Genomic DNA, 24,379 nt, shown 5'->3' with positions numbered 1-24,379 from the left:
TAATTATGTGCGTTCTAAAACACTTTGTGTGGACATGACATTTAAATTCGAATAAAAAATTAAAATTATTTAGATTATTTAAACATCCAAAATAACATTCATCTCAAAATTATTTGAGTTTTCACCAATTTGTAAAACCATTATACTACTGGTGTAAAAAATAAAATTTGCTAAATTTTATAAAATTATAATAAATATCAGTTTTGAATAATTTAATAATAATATAGAGTCCAGTATAAATCAAAACTTTTGCAAGCCAAATTAGGTGAGTAGGTAAATTAATTTAAAATGTTTTGAAATCCTGTAAATCACATTGGCAATGGCTACTGGCAACACAACAAAGTCATATATTTCCGATTGTACGAAACCATATCCTTTTCTTTTGCAACTTGGTGTGTGAAGTGGTCGGTTGATCGTTCTCGGTGAAACATGACGGAAACCCTCAAACTTAGGGGCACCCTGTGTGGTCACAATGGCTGGGTTACGCAAATTGCGACAAACCCAAAATACCCTGATATGATTTTGTCATCTTCACGAGGTAAGCTATCAACATGTATCATTTTACTTTTTAAAATCTAAAATAATCATATGGAACATGCGATTGTTCACAAGTATAAACTGTTACAACTCATCTAAACAGGTTACCGGGTATAGTTCGCGTTATATTTCTTTATTTTATTGAATTCTATGATGACAAAAATCTTTGCCACGTGACGCCTGATCGGCAAGCGGATATGGGGCTGAAAATGTCAACAACAATCAGTTATTATTTATGTTTTATAGTGAAGCTAAACCCCTTTCTTTGTTTTAGACAAAACTCTTATCGTTTGGAAACTGACAAGAGACGAAACTAATTACGGTGTTCCTCAAAAGCGTCTGTACGGACACTCTCACTTTATCTCGGATGTCGTACTCTCCAGTGATGGAAACTATGCTCTTTCTGGTTCATGGGACAAAACTCTTCGTCTGTGGGATCTCGCTGCGGGCAAGACCACCAGGCGTTTCGAAGATCATACTAAGGTGTGACAGAACTTATAATTTGATAGGGTTAGGTGCCTATAAAGGCAAGTGCTAGCGCCTATACGAGGCAGAAGACTAAGTGTTTGTGCCTTTGCGAGGCAGAAGATTATAGAGCTAAGTGGCATGCACCAGGGCTATCCCTTGTAAGTAAAGTCATGTAAGCTCTTAAAAGTAATTTTCTTTGCAAATATTTACAATACACTTATTAGTAGACATAATTTATTTTAGCCTTTTTTCTTGGGTTTTTTTTATTTATTATATAATTGTAATATGTAATATATCAAATTATAATTTCTTAGGCACTTCTTTAAAACTTGATTTTGGTTTAGGATGTCCTCTCAGTGGCTTTCTCTGTAGACAACAGACAAATTGTGTCTGGGTCTCGAGACAAAACCATCAAGCTGTGGAACACATTGGCTGAGTGCAAGTACACCATTCAAGATGACGGCCACACTGACTGGGTTTCATGTGTCCGCTTCTCACCAAACCATGCCAACCCTATCATTGTGTCTGCGGGCTGGGACCGCACAGTAAAGGTAATAAGTCAAATTTGAATGATTAAATGGTAACTACAAATATATGGAAACAAAAGATGTTTGTGTTAGCTCATTTAGTTTGTTAATTTTATATTGTTAATTATATAATTTATTTTTACTATCTAGGTTTGGCATTTGACTAACTGCAAACTGAAGATCAACCACCTTGGCCACTCTGGATACCTAAACACTGTGACTGTCTCCCCTGATGGCTCACTCTGTGCATCTGGTGGCAAGGACATGAAGGCTATGCTGTGGGATCTCAATGATGGCAAACACTTGCACACCCTTGACCATAATGACATCATCACAGCCCTTTGCTTCTCGCCAAACAGATACTGGCTCTGCGCTGCCTTTGGGCCATCAATCAAGATTTGGGTAAGTTACTTTTAGTTCAAAACAGCTGTACTATTTATTAACATAGTCAAAATGATATCGCATCCTTTACTAGAAGAAATCTCTACTAAAATACTATTTTAGGGTAAAGTAACACATGTAATGTTGTTAATAATTATAAATTGAATCTTTCACAGGACTTGGAAAGCAAGGAAATGGTTGAGGAGCTCAGACCTGAAATCATCAACCAAGCTCAAAATGCCAAGGCTGATCCTCCGCAGTGCCTGTCCCTTGCATGGTCCACTGATGGCCAGACTTTGTTTGCGGGATACTCTGACAACATCATCCGAGTCTGGCAGGTGTCAGTCTCAGCACGATAAGAAGAGGATGAAACTGATTTCATTTATTTTTGTACATCCGAAAATATTTCTTTTCAATGACTGAGGTGTAAGAATAAATGGAGTTGTCTTCATAAATAATTCAGCGTTTTTTTTATGATCTCTAGATAAGTCTATTGTATGTTGAATTCCATGTGTATTTTTGTACATTGCTGTATAGCTTTTATTATGTAAATAAAGTAATTTTAATTTCTATAGAAGCAATTATTCCCTACATGTTCAGAGACCCCTATTGACATGAAACTATCAGATAGTAGGTATTGAATTTTAAAGTAAGTTCTGTTAGTAAATTCCACACAACTTTTCAGTTTATATCGGGTAGAAAGTAGAACAGAGGAGTATGTTGCTTTAAAGGTTTGTAGAAACATGGGATTAATTTCATGCCTTATTACCCAAGCAAGTCAATTATTGTTACTTATGCTGTACAACTTTGAAGACTAACTATTAAAGTTTCCCTACATATATACCATGCAATAATTACTGTCCAAAATTTGGTAATTTAAATTACTGCTTCTATGGTAAAGTTCCTCATTACATCCCTAACAAAATGGTCTGAACCAAAAAGTATATAGAACTACAAGAAATGATAAATTCAATTGTCAAAGCAATTAACTTATTTCTTTGAGAAAACAAAAGGTCACAGTTGATCCACAGGTTTTTTGCCACTTAATGGAATAGCACTTTTTTCTCTGTAATTACATATGTAGTAACTGTTTTTACAACCTTCACTTGTAACAATTATTAATTGTTACATAAAAATTTACATTGGTATAAAAAAAAGTTTTATTATCAGTACTTCTCTATCAAAGCTATAATATTGTAACACTGTTGTGCAACAAAGAGCATATTATAATGTAAATTTTTTTGTAAGTTGGCAAGTAACACAAAATTTACAATTCTTTTGTCAATGTGAAGGAGTTAAGTGAGTAATGTACAGATATTCTAGTCAGTTAAGACTGGGGCAAAGGTCAAAACAAACACAAAGTAATAGAACATTGTATAATAAAAATATTCAATAAAAACATCCTTATTCTCTTAAAAATAAATATTTTACCTTATTCTTATTAAATAAGAAAAATATTTTCTTTTATCTTTTCTATTAAAATAATGAGAGCCTTGCAACCAAACCCAATAATGGATCTTTAATATTAATCATTGTACAATTTTCATTAAAAATTCAGATCAAGGGAATAGATTCATTTTTGTTATATTCAATTTTCTTACAAAATTAAACGGAATGTTAAAATACTATTACAAAGTAACTGTTTAGAAATTATGTTAGGCTGAGTTTCCACTGTTGCGACTTATATTGTTAGAAACATAAAGGAATAAAATATTTTTGTATGACTGCCTGAGCAGTGGAAATTCATTTATATTTAAATATTGAGACATAAAGTGTCTTTATATCTATGTAGATAGCTGCTTCAAGTACTCTTGTTATGTGAAAAAATAGAAAACTATCATTACTTATGCAATTAAAGTTCAAGTTATAATATTTTTAAATGACAATATTAATTAAGTTTACCACATTAAATTGCCCATAGTTTTAATAAATAATTTGTAAAAATATGAACCTCTTTCAACCTGTAACCACAAATATAAGTTTATAAATATACTTTAAAATTATTCAGTTTACATTTAAAGGATTCCCTTTCTTGTCTAGCAAATGTGATGTAACAACTTCTGGTCCTTTGCCAACCTTTGTGTGAATGACATATTTGATTATGTCCTTTGCTTGTGGCTGTATAGGGAATGAATTTAAAAATTTACAATCACCACCATCTACATCACCTAGTCCAATAACAAAATCAAGATTGGATGTTGGGAACAAATGTTTAATTAGATTTAAAACTGTAGGAACTTCTTTGTCTAGAAGATATAAACATGCGTTAGGACCAGCATCAAAGGTATATGCCACTTTCAATTCTCCACACATATCATTGTAAGCATGAATTATTTCAACAATTTTGTGTGAGACATCTGTCATATAAACACAAGGGGGATAGGTATCAAGACAGACAGCATGGAATTGATTGCTGTCTTTCATTGTCAATTCAGCAAATTTAGTGAAATCTTTCTTCAAAATTGCTTCACTTATCTCTTCAGTTCTTCTTGGTACACTATATTTAGCACGGTACTTCAATAAATCTGATGTATTCACACTATTCATCATACCAATTGTAGAACTTGTATGTTTTTTAATATCTGACACAACGAGTATCAAGGCCTTCATTTCTGGCCAGTGTGTAGAATCTGCAATCTGTGTTGCTATGGAGTCACTACCATCAGCATTAACACCAGCATGCCAACGCACGAAACCACCGAAAACGCTTCTACAAGCACTTCCTGATCCTATTCTTGCCAAAACACTGACATCCGTTTTTATTTTATAAAGCTTAGCAAGAGCAGTTACCAAGCAAGCATAACCCGCTGCCGAGGACGCCAAACCCGCCGCAGTTGGAAAATTATTTTCCGAACAAACACGAACTTTCCAAGTGAGAACAGCATTATCAACACTTCTTTGAGTGGCAGCTATATTTTTAATTTTGTCCAAGACATTCACGAGACGTGGATTTGAGAATGATGTCTTGACTCCGTTTAGCCAAATTTCATTTTCTGTAAATTCCGGCCCGAAACACACTGAAGTTTTTGCACACATAATACTCGTATCTAGAGTAACACTTACGGAATCATTAATCGGTAAAATTAGTTTCTCATCACGTTTACCCCAGTATTTTATAACGGCAATGTTAACAGGAGCGATTACAGTAACGCAATCCATTTCATCCATGGTAAAATATAAGTTAATAAAAACGTAATGGCTAGCGAGCTAGACTAAAATTGTACACGCACAAATGGAATGGAGGACTGGAAACAACTGTAAAATGAAAATGAAAAACAATCCCGCCAAACTAGGCAGACAGTGAAATGACAAAATGACAGTGACAAACTGCTGACAATGACAATTAAACGTGTTCAGACATTGTTGCTTTTAGTCTTTGTACACAAATTAATCGGAAGACTACTCTTTGGGAAGATCCTCAAATCCTTAAGGAGGTTGTACATAATTTAACATTTAGTCTGACAGTAAAATATATTATTAAAGTTAACTTAACACTGTAGTTTAATTGAGTCTACTGTGTTTTAAACACTAAATAGTGAAATACAGTAGTGGGATTAAAATCTCAAAAATAACTCAATAAGAGCGATTTTCTCGGGCTTCTCTAAAATACTTTATCTAAAATTGCTTGTCCTCTTATACAGTAATATGCATTCAGTAGTAATTTTTTTAAAACCCACGAAGCTTTATATATTTATATTAAACTAAAAAGAAAATAAATTGAGAAGATGTACTCATTTTTAGTACTCATATAACAAAGAGTATATAAAATATACACTCATATATCGTGAGCTGTTTAATAATAAAATAAAACGCATTATGTTAAAACAAAAACAAATGAAGAAGTTGTACGAAAAATAAATTATTACTTCTGCAAATAAATTACAATTTTAAAAAGTGTCACTATTAATTGGTATTTTTCGTGAAATATGGTTTGCTTGCTTACTTGGGACTGCCCTATTCCAGTGTTGTCAGATTTCTCCGTAGATTTTTAAGTTTAAGATATCAACGCTGCCATTTTCGTTTTGTGGCACGGTTATAGCGGCAGTCAAATTAATGGACTGTTAGATATACGGAATTTCTGTCTATTTGTATGATTAGTGGTATAAACATTGTTATATTGTGTGTTTTTGGTCAAACGGAATATCAAGAACGCAGTTCAGTGTATTCAATAAGTCGAGTAATTGTTGACTTCCTTGGGTGGAACGGGTGAGTGTACTACTTCATAATACATTTAACTTATTAACAGTATTTCAGTTTATTATAAGCTTTATAAACATGTTATGTGTGAGGTCACTTCAATTCAATTCCAGTACTTGTTCTAATACTGTTAATACGGGAAAAATAGCAGTCTTAAATTTGATTGTTAAAATGGGCGTAGTGAATGTGATGAATACGATGGTTTATCATTCATAATATCATTGTTGTTCGTGTGATATTTTTTAATTGACCAAAGTTTAATTAGCACGCTATTACATTAATTTTGGAAAATATGACAAGTAGTGACATTCCTAATTGTTTAGTTTTTTATACCATCTTATAAGAAACAAAAATAAACAATTCCAATTTTAAATATCTAGCATTATAAGCCAAGTTGTATGTATCTTTAATTGTAAGTGGTCTATCATATAATGTTATATACCAATGAAGAGAATTAAGTGCACTCAAAATCAACAAACATGTATAGATAGATATATGGATGTTGAAGAGGTAAAAGATGTGTGCCACTACTGTGCCTATCAGAATTTGTAAACTTTAACCCTCATGGAAGTATGGGCACTGAAATGACAGAAAAGAGATCCAATGCCAGAGCTCTTTCAATCTGTTCCAACAAATGTTTTGCAAGGCAGTGTCAAACAATTGAATTTGTTAGACTATAGAGTACTAGCTGTCAACCGCAACTCTGTCTTTGTAGAATTTAAAAACTCAATAAGTACTATGTGTTCTTACAGACTATGTCCTATGTCTATGTTAAATTTCAGTGAGATCTGTTGAGTGGTTTCAAGGATACCTTCAAACAAACATCCATACATTCATCCATTTAAAAATTTGCATTTATAATATTAGTAAGATGACACTCCTAATGTTAAAGCTTAATACCAAACTAATATTTATCGACCTCTAAACACAGCTATTTAACCTTGGATGTGTTCTGTTTTGTAGTAATTTATTTACTGTAAAAATCAACAAACCATACAGCCTTTTAATGCAAGATCAATAAAAAGATTAATAAACTTAGGTTAAATATAACTGAGATATATCTTTACACTGGAAAAATAGAAATTTGCATTTAAGGCATAAAAGGATGAATAAAGAAAAACTAACTACTAAACTAATAAAGTGATATTGTTACGAGAGACTAAATGTTGTCATTGTGATGATAACAAAAGAAACTATTTGAGGTATCCTAATTAAACTGAAAGTATACTTTTATATATGAATTTAGTTAAATTACAATCTTTTTTTATCTTTGGCATGGTTGATGTAAATCATACTTAATATAATAAATCCCAATGTTTGGATGGATGTTTGTTTGTAGGAATCTCCCGAGCGGTTGCATGGATCTCGCTGAAATTTGGCATAGATGTAAAACATAGCCTGGAATAACACATGGGCTATTATTATTATATTTTCTTAATGAATTCACAAAAATCCTATCCCATTTTACTCTGATCTTTGTAGATTTCTAATGGCAAAAGAATTTTGGAAATTGGGCAAGTAGTTTTTGAGTTTGTATGTTACATACAAAATACAATTTTTTCAATACCCTTTTAAAATGTTAGTATAGATGTATTATTTAGAATCTCATGAACATTAAATATATTAGCAATTCCGTTGACCCTGTTTGTTATAGAACAACGTGACAGGTCAATGATGTATGAAATGCATGACCGGTCTAATACTGCAAGGCTTTTAGTTATTCAAGAGATTGCATAGGTAACAGTTGAAAAACTAGGCTTTATCTAGATACGACTAAACGCAACGAGACGCCTCCGGAAATCGTTAGTTTCTACTCGCGTATTGTTGCGAATGAATGAGAAGTTCGGATTTTTATACTCTAAACAAAACAAATATCTGGTAACCATGTTGTTTAATTCTCCAATGTAAATATCATCCTTTCACTCTACATCTTAATGAGCCCCTTTTTCTGGACTGATTGCATCAAAGGTCATTGCACAAGATATGTCCAGAATTTTGACTAAAAGTTTCTCTAAATGGTTACGAGTTTAAGTAACTTTGTGAAATTTAATGAAAATTTTCGAAAAGTTGTCATTGTCTATGGTACTTATATGCATATAAACTATTTTTAAATTATTCCTTGTTTATATTTTTTAATTAAATTCACCTTCACTTTTCAAACAACAGGCGGCAATTTCATACTACATTACCCAGTCTTGATTGTAGAAACTGAACTTTACGGTGTTGTAAATAAGAATCATTTTATTATCGAATGTTAAAAAACATGTCATTTATTATCTTTGAGTACGTAATCGCCTCTAGCACCATTTAAAATGGGGACTATGACTAATAAGACTATTTTGCAGCACCTAAATATGTACTTATATTTTTATTCGCATTTTGAAGTTTACTAAATAGCGGTTCATCGTAATCAACCTGTAACATATTATAGACCTCTAGTCGTATAGTCAAAGAGTAATTGCAGAATTTTATTATGACTTAAATGTTAGTTAAAACATATTTAGGTTATTTCTTGACTAAAATGTTCCATATGAGCCGACCCAAATCCAAAAAGCTTTAATCAAGTTTCTATTCTTCGTGTCCCACTGCGCTATTTCAACAAAGATCTCACACTAGGTCGGCCGACCTCACTAGGCCTAGTGTTAGTAGTAGTAACAATCGGATGTTATCCAAGTTGAATAAATGAAATATACATAATATTTAAATATCAGGTTTGTCATTAACACAATAGACATACAGACAATTATATTACAGTCTGACAAAGTTATCTGGCCCGGTGGGCGTAAGTCAAACTTAATTATCATATTAGTTAACTATGAACACAAATCTCTTGGTAACATTAATAGGACCGATATTCAGACGTTTTACTGTACTCCATCTCAACATTGTACTTTGGGGCAATATAAATTTTCCTTGTGCCTGTTTCCTCATGTATATTTTGTAATCACTCGTATATGAATGTACGTGTTGTCGCCCGCGACTTCGTCTGCGCTGAATTAAAAAAAAAGGTTGGAAAGTACCGCATGTGTTATTCGAGACTATGTTCTTTCTGAGTCGAATTATAATAAGATGCTGTGAATCGTTGCGTAGGTATCCAATAAATATATTTATTTTATTATTTATTATTTATAATTATATATAATTCAAACGTGTTTAACAGGACCGTAGGCAGCCAATTCTTCCAGACTGTGTTCTATATCTATACCAAATTTCATCTATATTCATACAGCATCCATACATCCAAACATTCGTATTTATAATATTAATAAGATTTACACAAAACACGTAAACGTATTGTGTTACATTTAATGTGTTATTCGGCTATTGGTGTTTATATTAACTTGATATAAAATATTATCTATTATATGATAGATAATATTTCGGTTATGTAGATAAAATTCGCTATGTGCTAATTGTTTATAAGATATATAATTTATATATTTAATAAAGACCAAAATGATAAGATAACCGTAGTATAAAAAGGATCATTTTTTTAACGTCGACGTGGACGCTAGTGAATTGTCATATTTTAGTTTGATTTATGTTGAGGTAGCCTCGTCTGTATTTTGTAGTACGAACTTCAAATGATGTACATATTGTCATCAGACAATGTCTAATTAGCGAGTGTTGGTTACAGGGCACCTGACACAGTTTGCGGCTTACACACGTTTAAAACAACGTACCCCGCACGATTTAATATGAAATTAGAACACCACATTCTGCCTCTTGTTAAGTGACAATGAGTTTCCACTGCCGAAACAACAGAGAAAGAGACTAGACAATATATGACAATATGTTTTTGCATTTAACTTTTGGCAGGCAGACTGGCAGACTAGAATTGTAAATTGTAGTTATTCTTTTCCAAGGCAAAATTGAAAGAATGTCTTTTATTGAAGATCTCGAGTATAAATTTAAATAAAATGTTCATGTATACGAAATTAAAAAAACTAACAGACTTTTAAAACTTTTAATTTCTCATAGCATTCATGAAACTGTTAAATGCGTCGTCAATAACGGGCGTGATATTCTTTACGGGCTTGTTGTCGGTTGTCAACCAAATCGATCCGTTCTCTGCGTCTTCGTACATCTTCAACATTGCCTTCACCGCTGAATCCACGCTGTAAATAATACAAGATATTACTTTAAGAGCCAAATTTTGTCAGATAATGCTTTTATAACTGTGAAATGTAATTGCCGAAACACTTGTATGAAAACATATTCTGTGAAAAACACAAATGATTTTTAAATAGATGTTTCGGTATAGTACAGCTATTGTAAAGTCACTGTACCTAATCTTTGTTGCAAAAAAGTTCGCTAGATTTTAACTTTTACCGATTATACCGTTCTGTCTTTAAGTAAACTTTTTGAAATAAACTTACGATTGTGTGACAACTTCGGAATTGGTTAGAACATTTTCAAGTTTCTCTCCAGCTCTTTCATCACCGCCTCTTTCTTTCAAGTTGTGTAAGAGCGGCGTGTCCGTGGGACCTGGGCATAGGGTTAGTATTCTTATACCCGCTTGCTCGAATAAGTTACCCTGAAAAAGCTCGAAAGGTTAACGGCGAATCTCTATTGCCGTAAAAGATTCCTCCTCCTCAGTCTCTTACAATTTACAAATTACAACTACATATAAATGTTGGCAATTTTACTTGTAAAAAAAATAATAACATTTCAACACCTATGTGAGATCGAACTATTTCGATTAACACAACGAATAAACAATATTTTGTTAATTTAAATTGTTTGATATTGTAGATTTATTCAATTTGCAACACACACCGGAAATCATTGAACACTGATCATCCGGTGCCGTCACGTCCATAAATCTATCCGTTCAGTTGCGTTCTGTTGCAATACTGCATCGAGGTACTTCTGTCCTATATTTTACACCACCTTTTTAGAGGGGAATGCTTTAGGCATACTCCGTGCCTCAGGGAAGGCATAGTAGTTATGTAGGATACTCTCCCTGCATAGATGCATATCCACTAAACTTGCATTGCCTACTGTTCAATGGAAAGTGTTAGTGTAGTAGTTAAATGAAATATAAAGTTCTCAACTAGTGCGTTGAAGTCTTTTCTGCTCTGAATCTTGGTGGCTCAAGGCCATTTGCGAGCTCCGCAATGATCTCTCTCCGCATCCCTTTACAGCACGCTAAACCTAAAATTGTGTTCGGTGCAGGGATGCATACGAAGTTCCGAGCCACAAAGATATTTGAAAAATTGTATACCATCATTCGAACATACCATCACCAAACATCAGTTAGGTTCTTAATGACCAATAGTTATAATATAATTATAATATATTTGTACGTACAGCGATGCATTGTGAGAACTGTAGGACAGCAGTCTTGGTAGCGGAATATGCCGGCAGCAGGTCGCCTTTAGTTATCGCCGCGACGGACGCTATGTTAATGATGGTACCCCCAGCACCGCCATCGTCCGTACGCATGTGCTTGATGGCTTTGTATGTGAACGATATCAAACCTTGCTGTAAATGTATACGTACGTTAACTGTTGTCGGCGGTTAAAGGTTAAAGCAGAATTACAGGAGCTGTTAAAGGGTTTAAAGCCTAATCAACACAACACGCATTGTTTCACGCAAGTTAAACATTATTTCTAGTCACATATTATTGTAAATATTTATGATTCATACCAGATCTCCTATATGTGGCAGATCCCTTTACAAATTCGCTGAGTCATACTATGTTTTTTTTTGTAATACTCATTCTACGTAATTAATCTCCTAAATTGTTTGAATAATGATTAAGTTAATCACAAATCTTTGCCGATTCGTTTTGTAATGGATTTCAATTCATTGATCCCGTTAATTTTTTCTGGAGTTTAATATATTAAAATAGAGATTTCCTAAGTTTAGAGTACACCAGGACCAGTGAAGATCAAATTGAAAGTCCTGAAGTTGAAGAAAAAAGCGGTCGCAGAAACCATAAATATTTTGAATGCGGATTAAGAGAAAAGAAGTTAGGAAATCTCTTTATTAGAATATGTATCTAGTTATATAAATTTCTGTGCGTGTGTGTTTACTTACCACGTTGACGTCGCACATCTTTCTCCATATATGAGGCGCGTCGTTCATAATTCCTGCATTATTGAACACAATGTCAACAGTCTTGAACTTGGCAACGACCTCATTGAATGCTGCAGTTATGCACTCCTCATTGCCCACGTCGCATTTCACGAAGATCACCTTCCCAGGGTATGTCTTGTTCATGTCAGCGGTGAACTGCTTTCCTGCATCTTCAGCTATATCTAGCACAGCGACTTGCTGTTGGAAACAATCATTTTGTTATATCTAGCCTTTAATTGTTATAAAATGGAAAGATAGTAAAATCTAAAGAGATATAAACATTTTTTATTTTTATTAAAAAAAAATTACTACATTTTATTTTCGGATAGTTTCGATATTGTTATTAACGAATAAATGAAATTATATAAATAGTATTATAAATATAAAAGTTATAAATTCATAAGCCGTGAAATTAATTTGGTCATAGCGCAGTAGCTACGCGACATCTGGCTGTTTGGGATGACAATTCCCAGCCACATTGTGTATAAATTATTTTTTTTAAAATCACATCCTGGTATTCGTTAAAAGAAACTTACGTTAGACTACATTTTAAATACAAAGTTTTGATAAAAATAATATTGACAGTATAATATATTGATGAGTCTAGAAATATAGAGGCTACAAATTGGATGATTTTAAATCACTTATAATGCATGTTATTTATGATCTTACTTTGATTCCTGCCTTCAGGAAGCCCTGGACATACGCCGCGCCCAAACCTGACGCTCCTCCGGTGATAAGCACCGATTTCCCTTTGACGTCCCAATGAACCATTTTAATTGACGTATCAAAATATACTGGCGAAGTATCTTTATTCAACCGCTTATATATCTTTATTATGCTTTTTGTTTATCAGTAATATACACATATTAATAAAATTGGAGTGTCTGTATCGAAAATAATATATTTCGTACACACACCATGTGTCCATTTTCGCGTGAAAGCGTCAGTGGCTCAGGGTTAAGCACATGACTTGTAATCTGTAGGTCCAGGTTTTGAATCCCGCCGTGTATCAATGTGTTTTTCGATTTACATAAACATTTATTTGACGTATTTACGGTGAAGGATAACTTCATGATGTAAGCTGTACACATCTGCGAAGAGATTCAATCCATCCCTCACTGGGCCAGCATGGTTGACTATGTCCTTGTCACCCTTAACTTAGGGTAGGCTCTGAAGCTCTCAGTGGGGTCGTATAGTGGAGTCATGACGATGGTGTATTTGCATAGCTGATAACGAAAAACATTTTTTTTAAAATTTTTGTCTGTCCTCAAGGCCGTATTTGTCAAAGGTAATCTCCAAAACGGCTGGTCCGATTTTGAGTTGACTTGGATTGGAAAGTAGCTGTTGCACGCTGTCATTTTATAGGCTACTTTTTTAATGGCGGACCGACAAAGTCGCGGGCGATCTCTAGTAGTTTGTATATCTCATACATGTCTTCAATAAGGATGACTTATCATATTTTTTATCGAAATTAATTTTTGTTTGTCACGATACGGTACGGGAGGTGTATGAGAAGGAGGTTTACGTATTATGTATATTGTAGATAAGATGATATTGTTGTTATCTCTGAAAAAATATGTTACTATTATAAATTAAATCATTTTTTATATGCAAGTAACATATATTAATATAATTAAATTATATCGATTTTTTTTTGAGTGATGGATGTTTGTTAGAAGGTATAACTCTTCAGAACTGTCTGACGGATCTCGAGGAATTGGTATAGATATAGAACTGCAAGAACACAAAACTTAACAAGTCTTTTTTAATTACGCTCGGACGAAATCTCGGATAAAAGCTAGTATAATATAAAAAAGAAACTTGTTGCTAATGAAGTGTAAGTTTTTGTAAAAATTGCTCTGACCAAAGGTCAACAAATGTTTGTTCTAACTTAAAAGCATTTATCATCATCTACTTATCCTGTCCTGATAATATTTTATCAGATAAATTGAATTGTACAGCAATCGAACAGCTCCTTCAGTGGAAAGTTAAATAAATTAAATATAAACTGAGTTGACCCGTTAACTTGTACCTTCTATTGTTAAAAAAAATCCATAGATTTACTTTAACTTTTTTTTACATGACATTTTAATTACGCTGAAATGTGTGGTTCGGCTTGATAAATATTTTTCCTCGGTACTTTACGATTTTTTTTTGATTTCTACATAATATTAATAAGTAATATAAACAGATAGAAAGTTGTTATTATTATTATGTATCAAATAAAACGAAGGGTTTTGCTATGTTTTATATCGTACACGAATTACGTGTTTCTTGACGATGTTATCGTAATTAGTTTATGCTTAGTAATGCAACTCTTACTAATATTATAAGTACGAATGTTTGCATGAATAATATGTTTGTTAGAAGGTATCTCCAGAACGGCTGCACGGTTCGTCGAAAAGTTACTATCACTAAGAAAACTCATGGATAGGGATGACCGTACCGTTCAGAAATGTTACTGTTTTAGGCAGATGGGTCGGAGTCTTTACTAGTAATGAAAAAAAACATATTGGTTGTTGTGGGAATTGTCACTTCAGAACATCGTTTCATTTGGTATGAGAGCGCGAATGACTCGCGGGAAATTGTGGCCCGTATCCCGCCGCATCCCGCTCTCCCTGCTACGGCTCTCTTAATTATTTGTACGCTGATAAATGGAAGAGTGGTCTGGCTGGATTAATATTTACCTTTTTAAATTCATGTACACCATTCAGCTATAATCTGCCACTCGGCACATTTATTTATTTTGATGGTTATAATGCTAATGGATCGTGTAATATTTAAGATATTTTTTGTAAATTTATTTGTACGATTTCAAACCTCAGTAAATATTATATATTCTTCGCAGCTCTTATTCGTTCCTCAGAGGGTTAGAATAAAAGGTTATTAAGCCTCATTTGGAATGTTAAACTTCACAGAAATGTGCAGTTTTCAACATGATGTTATCCTTCACTACTTATTATCTCGCCTTTGTCCTACTCTATGTGTCGTCGGTGTACCCGTTTTCGTCTCCCAAATCTATTATCGTAATTTAATATTGATTTATTAGAATAATTCGTGACGTTAAAATATCGATTATATCTTTATTGCGGTGTATTGCGGGATTGCAACACAGCACAATAGGTTCGGTTGGGGTCGCGGTTGAATGTGAGCAAGCGAGCGGGCGACCGGCAAAGGTCAGATGAGCGATCAGCTGACGACAGGACGTCGACAATTTTGTTTGCCTCAGCACTTACTTTTCTATTGCGTTGACTTGCGTAGGTACGTTTTTAAGGTCAATAATTAGGATAAATATAATAGATATTAAACGATATACATGGTGTTTTAAATATATAGAAATTTTAAAGTGAGATTATAAAAGGTGTCGTTTTATATTAACAATTTGATGGAATTTATTTGTGAACAACTATTACTGTGTTAGTTTTCAAGAAACACATTTAATCAATCAGTAAGATCTGCATTGCGATGAGTTGGATTTGTAAACTGGGACAAACAACCTGTGCATACACATATTCGGTCTCAGGAGATACGTTTGGCAGCAAACATTCGATTAATCGAATAAAAACTGTCGAGATATCGATTGGGGCAATAAGATTACGATCGAATTATACGGTTTCGAACAATATTGTGCATGCAATTGAAAATTGTTAATGAAATTAATATATTGTAGCATGGTCAGAAATGCCGGTAACGGGGTCGATATCGTTTGAAAACGTTGCGTGTTGGTTGATTGTCGCGTGAGGTCTGGCGCACTCGAGTTTATTAATCCACCGATATATCGAACATTCTTTCTGAACGGTGTTATTTTTAATTTTCAGCGGTAAACGTTCTTTTAGTAACTGTAAACGATATTAACACATCTTCGATTTATTAGTGGCCAGGTTTATTTTTTTTACACCTCCATTGTTACGAACCAATGAAATACAATTGGGAACAAAATGTTTAAATGCGTATTTATTGCGATTTAAAAAAAATCTTTATATGTTTTATAAATAACTAAATACTACACATTTCCTAAAATAAAGAAATTCTTATCGGAGGTCAAATACAGTGCGTTTTATTACTATTTCTTAATAAATAGGCAGTAGTAGAAAAGGAGACTATCTGTGGTAATTTGCACCAGTGCCTTACAAGCGTCTGAATAGTCCTTAACTCTGGCTTCGTTTGGTTTGAGCGCAAAAACCCGATACGCGAACGAATCGCTAAGGGCTTACAAGATGCGAGCTAAGCCTAGCCTAGCTCGGTTTACGCGTAGGAATCAGTGAAAGCTTGTCGCTTACTAATATTGTGGCTTACCATGTATGTGAAATGATTTAATTTTCTAAAGTGAGAATCAAGTCTAATAGAGTTTTAGTTTCGACGTTTTAATGCGAAAGTTTAGATGGATGATGCATCTTTGTTTGAAGGTATCTCCAGATCGATTAAACGGATACGGATGAAATTTGACATACATATAGAACATAGTCTGGAAGAACACATAGGTTACTAATTATTTTTTAACACCGCGCGATGTGGAGTCGCGGGCGATAGCTAGTAAAATATAAATAGTAAATAAAGTAGATTCTTAATGTTGCTGCAAGGAATGATGTAATCATTAATTATAGCGCTTATTTAATACTGAGTAGCTATTTATATGACCGTTATTTACTTTATCGATGTAATGTTTTAATAATTTAGATTTTTAAACTATTATATATGAAAAATCATCTTTTCTGCAAGTTATTGTATTTGGGAGTGTAAATATGTATGTTAAAACCAAAAGATAAAGGTTAATAACTTAAAGTTTTTTTCTAATACACAAAAGTTTACAGCTGTGTTTACTTGTTTTTCATAATTTATATCGGTTACTTTTGTATGAAATTATGTTATGTTGTTTTATTTTCCAAATTTAATTTTTTTTACAGTTTCGTTCGGTTCGTATTTTCCGGAGTGTTTTAAATATAGTCATGTTTGTTTTTTATAATATTACATAGTTTTTTTGTAACGGAATTTGTAAAAGCTTGCCTACACGACTGTTGCAGTTAATCTTATCAAACGCAGGATGAGGCCAATCGTACGCCGTTTATAGAAATAACTGGATACATTACGTAACCCAGTTTAACACGGTCAGTTTTAGAAATAGCGAGATATATTTAGAAAGAGACAAAATAGGTATATTTTTAATTTTTTCCGGTTATAATTACATATGACATTTCCAGGCAGTGCGTTTATGACACATGCTATGACAAAGTGATAAGAAATAGGTATGCATATAAAAAATCTACAGACTTATGATGATTTAGAACTGACAAAAAATTACAAGTTATTTAAAACTTTGATGCTACATCGAATATTTTTAAGATAACCTACACTTAGTGTCTGTCCAACGTTTCTGAGTGCGCCAGTATTTTTAAGTGTGGCAACACTAGACCATGTATGATATGGCTAATGGCTCTGATGCAGTTTGTCGCAATGCAGACCCGGACTGGAAGCTCTGTTGTGACATTATACTTGTTATTTGGCACGATTTTTATCATCTTGATGTATTAAATTGTACCTACATTGATGGAAATGATAAAAACTTGTGATAACATTACCTTTTTTATGTTCTTTTTATTGATACGACCTTAGTCCCTTTTTAGATGATACACACTCATTTTACGTTATGGTATTTGAGTCTTATTGCCACAGAATCATCCCTTAGTGCAGAATAAGCTAGTTCTGTAGCGGCCATTAATCGCCAGTTTAAAAAGTAGGTTGATTATAAGATTAACCTATTAAAGTCGATTAACAGTCCAGTATTCCAGTACATATGTAGAACTTTGTTGAGGATATAGGAAACATTAAAACGTCATTAGTGCCTAACTGTACTCGCGTTCTTGTAAACGCATACCATATTAAAATCATGCGATGTATTCATAGCATATTTGCGTAGATATGCAGTTATTAGAAGAGGTAGAGATCGATTTTGAATAGAGTAAAATAAACCTTTACGTATTCGTGGCATTATTTATATGGGTATCGTGAAGCCTTTTGCTTTTTTTTTATTATTCTGTCACTATGCCTGCTGCCACGAATATATCAAGATTACTCTATGGTGGTTTTAAAGTAATTGTGTCCATTATAGTAGAATAATAGGACTTGCTCTGTGACCTTGTAATTCCATTATTACGATGTATTTTATCCCGTAGCTTATAGACTTGTAAACAACAAAACGAGGTTAAATATATCTGTAATACATTGGTCAATACATACAATTAAACGATTATATCTAAGGAATTTTGTGGTGTGATTTATATATTTCCTGTTATTTACTTCATCATCAGCTCACTATACGTCCCCACCGAGGGGCTCAGAGCCTACCCTAAGGTAAGGGTGATTACCTAATCACCTACATAGTCAACCACGCTGGCCAAGTGCGGGTTGGTTGACTTCACACATATCTTTTGAATTTCTTCTCAGATATGTTCAGGTTGCATCACGATATTTTAATTCACCGTAAGAACGTCGAATAAATGTACATATGTAAATGTGTAATCTAAAAACACATTGGTACATGGCGGGATTCGAACCCAGGACCTGCAGATTGCAAGTCAAGTGCTTGACCACTGAGCCACCGACGGTTATTTACTTGCGATGACATATATACAATTTAAAAAAGTTCCGATATATGTCAATAATAAACATTGTATTTTCTGGAATATTACAGAAACATGAATTTAACGTTGGCGGAGATATATTAATTTGGTTAGAAAACTTAGAAAGATATTAGACGCGAGAGTGTAATTAATTTTTTACAGTTGTATTTTTTTGATTTAACAAATTTCATTTTATTTAATTTGTGAACCGTAACTTTCAAACTTAACACTTTTAATGATAAAGTTATTTCGCGTGTATGTTTGTTATAATTTTTCCGGTTTTAAGTTCATTCAACTGTGATAACTATATTTTTAAAATATTTAAATTAAATCTGACAAATTTTCTCTTTACGCTTCGTAATTGCGTTATTTTACAACACTGTGATAAATCAACTTTTTAATTTTAATTGATGAATGTACAGAAATTGAAGCAGTTTTATGATTATTTCGTGTTTTTATTTAGATACTATTATAGTTTTTGCCTGCGACTGCGCCCGTGCGTTGTTAAAAAACTTAATTAGTAGTCTAGGTTACTACACATTATATTCTACATCTATGCCTAATTCCACCGAAATTCGTTAAGCTGTTTTAAAGATATCTTCTAACAAACATCCAACCATCTAGACTTTCGCATTTATAATATTAGTAAGAAATATTAAAAGATGAACTCTTTGCATTTTTAAGGTCAGTACTATTTTACTCTGCACATTTTGTCACGAAGTTAAAATGTCTTTTTTATAGAGCCATACAATGTGTTCTACTCTTTAATATAGAACAAGATGATGCTAACGCAATTTCGCAACCTTCATTGAATCACTGCAAATATAATGATCCACTCTCCGCTATAGATAATACGTGAGCGTGTTTACAATACAACATCGCGGTACGTCTACAATCTACGTAGGTAACCAACGCACGATCATAATACGCGGGAATACTATGCAATGAGACTATTGAACTTGCACTTGTTATGATTTATCGCTCACTTTTATATAGTATTCAATCATTGTAAAGTACTAGCTGTCGCCTGCGACTCAGTCTGAGCGAAATTAAAATAAAATAAAAATTGTTACGTTTAGTTCTACGTTCTACATCTATGCCAAATTTCATCGAGTCTTTCTGGAGATACCTGAAACCAAACATCTATCTAAATTTTCGTATTTATAGTAAGATAAGATTGATGTTGCCTAAAGCTGAAGCACTGCAATGTCATATTTTAGCCATTTTAATTTTTTGATTACTTATACTGTGTAGGAGAAAAGTTTTATTTAACTTAAAAAGGCTCTCGAGAACATCCTATACCATTCATGAATGTAAGAACGTGTTAAAAAGCATAGAAGCGTTGATTTTATACAGGATGTTCGAAAAATTATGTGTACAACAGATTCCCCTACATCACAGATTATTTGGTCGAGAATATGACGCGACAACCAAGCCACTGTATTTAAGAAACAAACTGTCCTTATTTTAAGTGACTAATGACTATTCGGAATATCCAAATCCATCATGACTATTCGTGTATGACAATATTAAAAAGAGAACGAATGCAAAAATGGAAAGGTTTTTACAAATTGCTGCTTTCCTGGTTTTCACTTCCCGCCATCGGTTCCTCGTTGTTAATTGTTAATTATTATCATCTATCCAGCGGGCACGCCGAGTGAGCCATGCATAACGATATGATGTAGAATTATGAATAAATTGAACGTTTTCACTGATATGTACGCGATTATTAAACTTATCCGATTTAGCGTATTACCGCTAAATTATCATTCATTTCATTGCCTTTATGTTAAAGACAATATATTATAATACTTTACACGGTCTTAAAACGATAAAAAATACAAACAAGATTTGAATGGAGGATAAAAGAAAAGAACGCAACACACACGAGTCTATATGAATTATGGCTACGCGCAAATTAGCCGATAAGCGAAAATTGGGTCTAAACGTACATAATGAGTAATTAATTGTGGGGTTTTAAGACCAAATTCCGCGTACATAACATATTGTTAACCTCGTTTTCCTAAAGATAATGACAGGGATGACGATATTTTATATAGAGATATCAGTCTCGGAAACCAACGGTAACTGACGTATGTGTTTTATTTTTTCCAGTGATGCAGAGTAGGTAGCCGGCGGCGCCGCAGCGATGCCGCTGCCTAAGCGCTGTGTCGAGCCGGTGCACGTGTCGCGCGGCACCGTGCCCGAGCGGCTCGCGGTGCCGTCCGAACTCGAGGCCGTCACCAACGGCACACTCGCCAACACTGTCAGGTACAAGACAATATGACATCAAATCAGTAAGAAAACACTTTTCCGCGATATGCCAAATCAAATGGTTACTTAGTTAGGTCTTTTAAAAACAAAAGAGGAATAGAGAGATGCGAAATAAATGTTAATAATTAGGCCAAAGCATCACCAAATCACACTTTAGGTCATTGTTATGTGATATAACTGAATAAACCTTGGCTTAAATCGTAACTCGAATTCATATTTATGATACTAAGGCATTAGGTAACCTGTCCAGTCTGACCGTTTGTCTGATAATGCATAACACAATAGATGCAATGACACATAATTATTGTCATGCCCTTGCAGTGTCTTACAATGTTGACACAAATATACATTACCTAGTCCATATCATGGCCGAAGAATCAAATAGGATTATTGGCAGTATAAATACATAAGCCTCGAACAACGTTTTATCATTTTATAATAGGTTTCTGATACCAAAATCCCCGTTTAAAACATTATGTCGAAGATGAGTTTTATGCTGATTTTGGTGTCAGAAACCAACGGTAAGTATTGTTGAATGATAATTTGCAGACAATTGTCTTCATTGTCGAAACATGCGGAGGATATGTTTGGAGAGCTGACGAGAGAAGCCACCGACTTGGCGGAGCGGACGAATATACTGCAGGCAAGAATAGACAGGCTGGCTATCAAGGTCACGCAGTTGGACTCAGGCGTTGAGGAAGGTTAGTAGACTGATGTTAAAATTATCAGAAAAACATGAAATAAGTAGCATAAGTTCAATCAATTCAATGGTCAGAGAAAAAATCTTAGATTATATTAAAAACATTTTGAATGAACTTAATCAGTGAAACATCTACTTGTCGTCCGCGACTCCGCGCGGTTCTACATCTATGCTAAATTTCATCAAGATCCGTTGAGCCGTTCTGTTGGTACCTTCTAACAAACCATCTATCCATCGAAACTTTCGCATTTATAATATTAGTATGATTAAAAATATCAATGTATGTATTTCAGTATCTCTGCAAGATATCCAGATGCGCAAGGCGTTCCGTTCATCGCGCACGTTCCAGCAGCAGCTGTTCTCGCGGGGTTCGATGCCGTCGGCTATGTTGGCGACGTACGCGCGCTGCGACCGCCCGCCGCCGCTCGAGAAGCTAAACGAGTTCCGTGACGACGGCCGCGACGCTCGCAAGTTCTATACAGATCCGGATTACTTCTTTGAGCTATGGCGACGGGAAATGTTGCAAGATACTGAACGTATTCAGCATGATAGGGGGAAGAAGGTATGATTCAAATAATAAAAAAAACAGCGCGCGCGGGATAATAAAAAAGTAAATGAGTAACCTATGTGTTCTTCCAGACTAAGTTTTCAAATAAAAAAATCAAAATCTGTTGAGCCGTTCTGGAGATACCTTCAAAGAAACATCCATCCACCCATCCATCTAAACATTCGCATTTATAAGTATGACGTATTACCGCTTAAAATTTTAATTTATGATGACAAATAAATATTTGTTGCAGGTAACTTTAACTTAATATTAATTTGTCTGGTTTCAGTTACATTCATATTCTACCTTACTGTGTATTTTTTTATATGCTTTATTTTCCTACATAATTTTTTCTTATGTGCTAAGGTTCGTCAACCGCGCAGTGGCAACGCGGACGGTCGCAGCGCGCGGCGCGTGCGCACGCCGCATTCGACGCGCGAGCGGCAGAAGGCGGAGGCGGTGACGCGCGGAGAACACATCATGGCGCCCAGCCAGCTACGCCATTATAACATCGAGACACACTATCGAGAACCGCTATATCAGAGTATGTACCGTATACAGTTATAGGATAGTTTTTGGAAATAAAACTACATTTTTCAGTACAAATTACAGTAAAGTAGTGGGCCTTGAGACCACCTAAATTATTTGAGTACAGTGAAAGCACTATTTTTTTTAATATATTACAGCCACGAATGTGACGGACGGTGGGTACAGAGCGCCACAGAACCGTCCTCCTACGACTCAGCCCGCCAGACCTAACTCTATTGAGATTGAGAACCAACAGAACAGACAACCCCGACTCACCGGCAACGGACATGGTTAGTGTAATAACACATTGAACTACGGTTAAAAGTTAACTTGTGGTCTTTATGTCTCGAAAGTTGCTGTCAAGAAATTATAAAGTTTTGTAGAATTAAATTATGTAAAAAAATATTATCGAACATTTAATATGCAGTTGTAGCGGAGGAAAGTCCATACGGGACCGCGGAGCCAATCTACGGCGGCAGCATCGCTGGTACACCGCGCCGCGCGCGACCTTCAGTTCCGCCCCCAGCACCTCCCGCTCCACCGCCAGATGAGCCCGCACATCTCACTCCCACAAGGTAACATACCAACACTTCAAAGCCTCTAAAACTGCCTCTGGCACCTTGTGGAGTGCCTACGCTTGATTAAGGCGTCCTTTTAAAATTTGTTATGTATCATACTTTCAGGTCGGCATTACCTCCTCCGCCGCCGCCGCCCGAGGGTGCTTCACCCCCGCCCATGATCAATGGAGCGTCGCCCCCGCACCGCACAGCGCTCGATGCACATCTTGATCAGATGCATGCAGTCATAGGTTAATTTTTAATGCTTGCTATGAAGCATAATTAGAAAAAGAATGTCTTCAAATTAATATAATTTTAACTTATCGCAGGGTTGATGTCTACGGAGGAGCCGATGAGTCCGCCACCGCCGCCGGCGCCCTCGCCTCCCGCGCCGCCACCCGCACCCCCTGCGCCTGGTGACCGCCCGCGCCCGCCATCGCCTGCCGCCCTGCTACGTGGCGCCTCTGCGCTCAAGCCGCGCCCACCCGCGGCTCCGCACGCGGACCCTCGCTCCGACCTGCTCAAGGCCATACGAGACGGTAACTTTACTATTACTTCAAAACGTTCATAATTCATGTTTGGCTTAGCTTACAAATTAGGAAATTGTTTTACTTCCTCACTATTAAACTAAACTATAACTTAGAATGCATCTGTTTTTTTTCAATAGGTATCAAACTACGCAAAGTGGAGAAGCGTTGCGACGAGAACACCGGCCGATACGATACATTGCGCGGCGCGCCCGCCTTCCTCGACGTGGCTTCGATCCTGGCGCGCCGCGTCGCCGTCGAGCTGAGCGACACCAGCTCCGGCGCTGACTCCGACTCCGACGACTCCGACCAGTGGACTGAACCGCGCGCGTGACGTCGCGCCTCGCCGCGCCGCGAGCCCGCGCGCCCGCCGCCCACGCCGCCCCCTGACCCCCGACCCCCCGACCCGTACACCCCCCACAGCCCCCACTC

General features: G+C 35.2%; 4 protein-coding genes across 4 annotated transcripts; 2 read left to right on the top strand and 2 right to left on the bottom strand.

The window, feature by feature from the left end:
- The first annotated feature begins 368 nt into the window (after nucleotides 1-368).
- Nucleotides 369-2,371, top strand: Rack1 (Receptor of activated protein kinase C 1). Its single transcript, NM_001312396.1, is given in 5 exon segments — nucleotides 369-538; nucleotides 812-1,020; nucleotides 1,350-1,556; nucleotides 1,683-1,934; nucleotides 2,090-2,371. Coding segments are annotated over 5 exon segments (960 nt in total). The 5' UTR covers nucleotides 369-429; the 3' UTR covers nucleotides 2,273-2,371.
- Mvd (mevalonate diphosphate decarboxylase) lies at nucleotides 2,287-5,218 on the bottom strand. The gene has a single exon (XM_013324566.1). It carries the CDS (start codon nucleotides 5,079-5,081, stop codon nucleotides 3,918-3,920), a length of 1,164 nt encoding a protein of 387 aa, XP_013180020.1. The 5' UTR covers nucleotides 5,082-5,218; the 3' UTR covers nucleotides 2,287-3,917.
- A 673-nt stretch (nucleotides 5,219-5,891) lies between these two features.
- On the top strand, nucleotides 5,892-24,295 carry SCAR (wiskott-Aldrich syndrome protein family member 3 SCAR). The gene is made up of 10 exons (XM_013324708.1): nucleotides 5,892-6,119; nucleotides 20,930-21,085; nucleotides 21,638-21,789; nucleotides 22,082-22,350; nucleotides 22,702-22,879; nucleotides 23,022-23,153; nucleotides 23,291-23,438; nucleotides 23,547-23,671; nucleotides 23,750-23,959; nucleotides 24,088-24,295. The coding sequence occupies exons 2-10, from the start codon at nucleotides 20,964-20,966 to the stop codon at nucleotides 24,279-24,281; spliced, it is 1,530 nt and encodes a 509-aa protein (XP_013180162.1). The 5' UTR covers nucleotides 5,892-6,119; nucleotides 20,930-20,963; the 3' UTR covers nucleotides 24,282-24,295.
- On the bottom strand, nucleotides 10,064-12,997 carry LOC106126833 (15-hydroxyprostaglandin dehydrogenase [NAD(+)]-like). Its single transcript, XM_013324709.1, has 5 exons — nucleotides 12,867-12,997; nucleotides 12,156-12,392; nucleotides 11,424-11,597; nucleotides 10,490-10,647; nucleotides 10,064-10,228 (listed from the first exon to the last, which is right to left on the bottom strand). Exons 1-5 carry the CDS (start codon nucleotides 12,966-12,968, stop codon nucleotides 10,078-10,080), a joined length of 822 nt encoding a protein of 273 aa, XP_013180163.1. The 5' UTR covers nucleotides 12,969-12,997; the 3' UTR covers nucleotides 10,064-10,077.
- Nucleotides 24,296-24,379: the final 84 nt, after the last annotated feature.

This window comes from Papilio xuthus, unplaced genomic scaffold (assembly GCF_000836235.2).
Source record: "Papilio xuthus unplaced genomic scaffold, Pxut_1.1 DF824992.1, whole genome shotgun sequence".
Lineage (NCBI taxonomy): Eukaryota > Metazoa > Arthropoda > Insecta > Lepidoptera > Papilionidae > Papilio > Papilio xuthus.
Note: the sequence above shows the minus strand (reverse complement) of the source record. Positions and strands in the feature narration are given on the sequence as shown.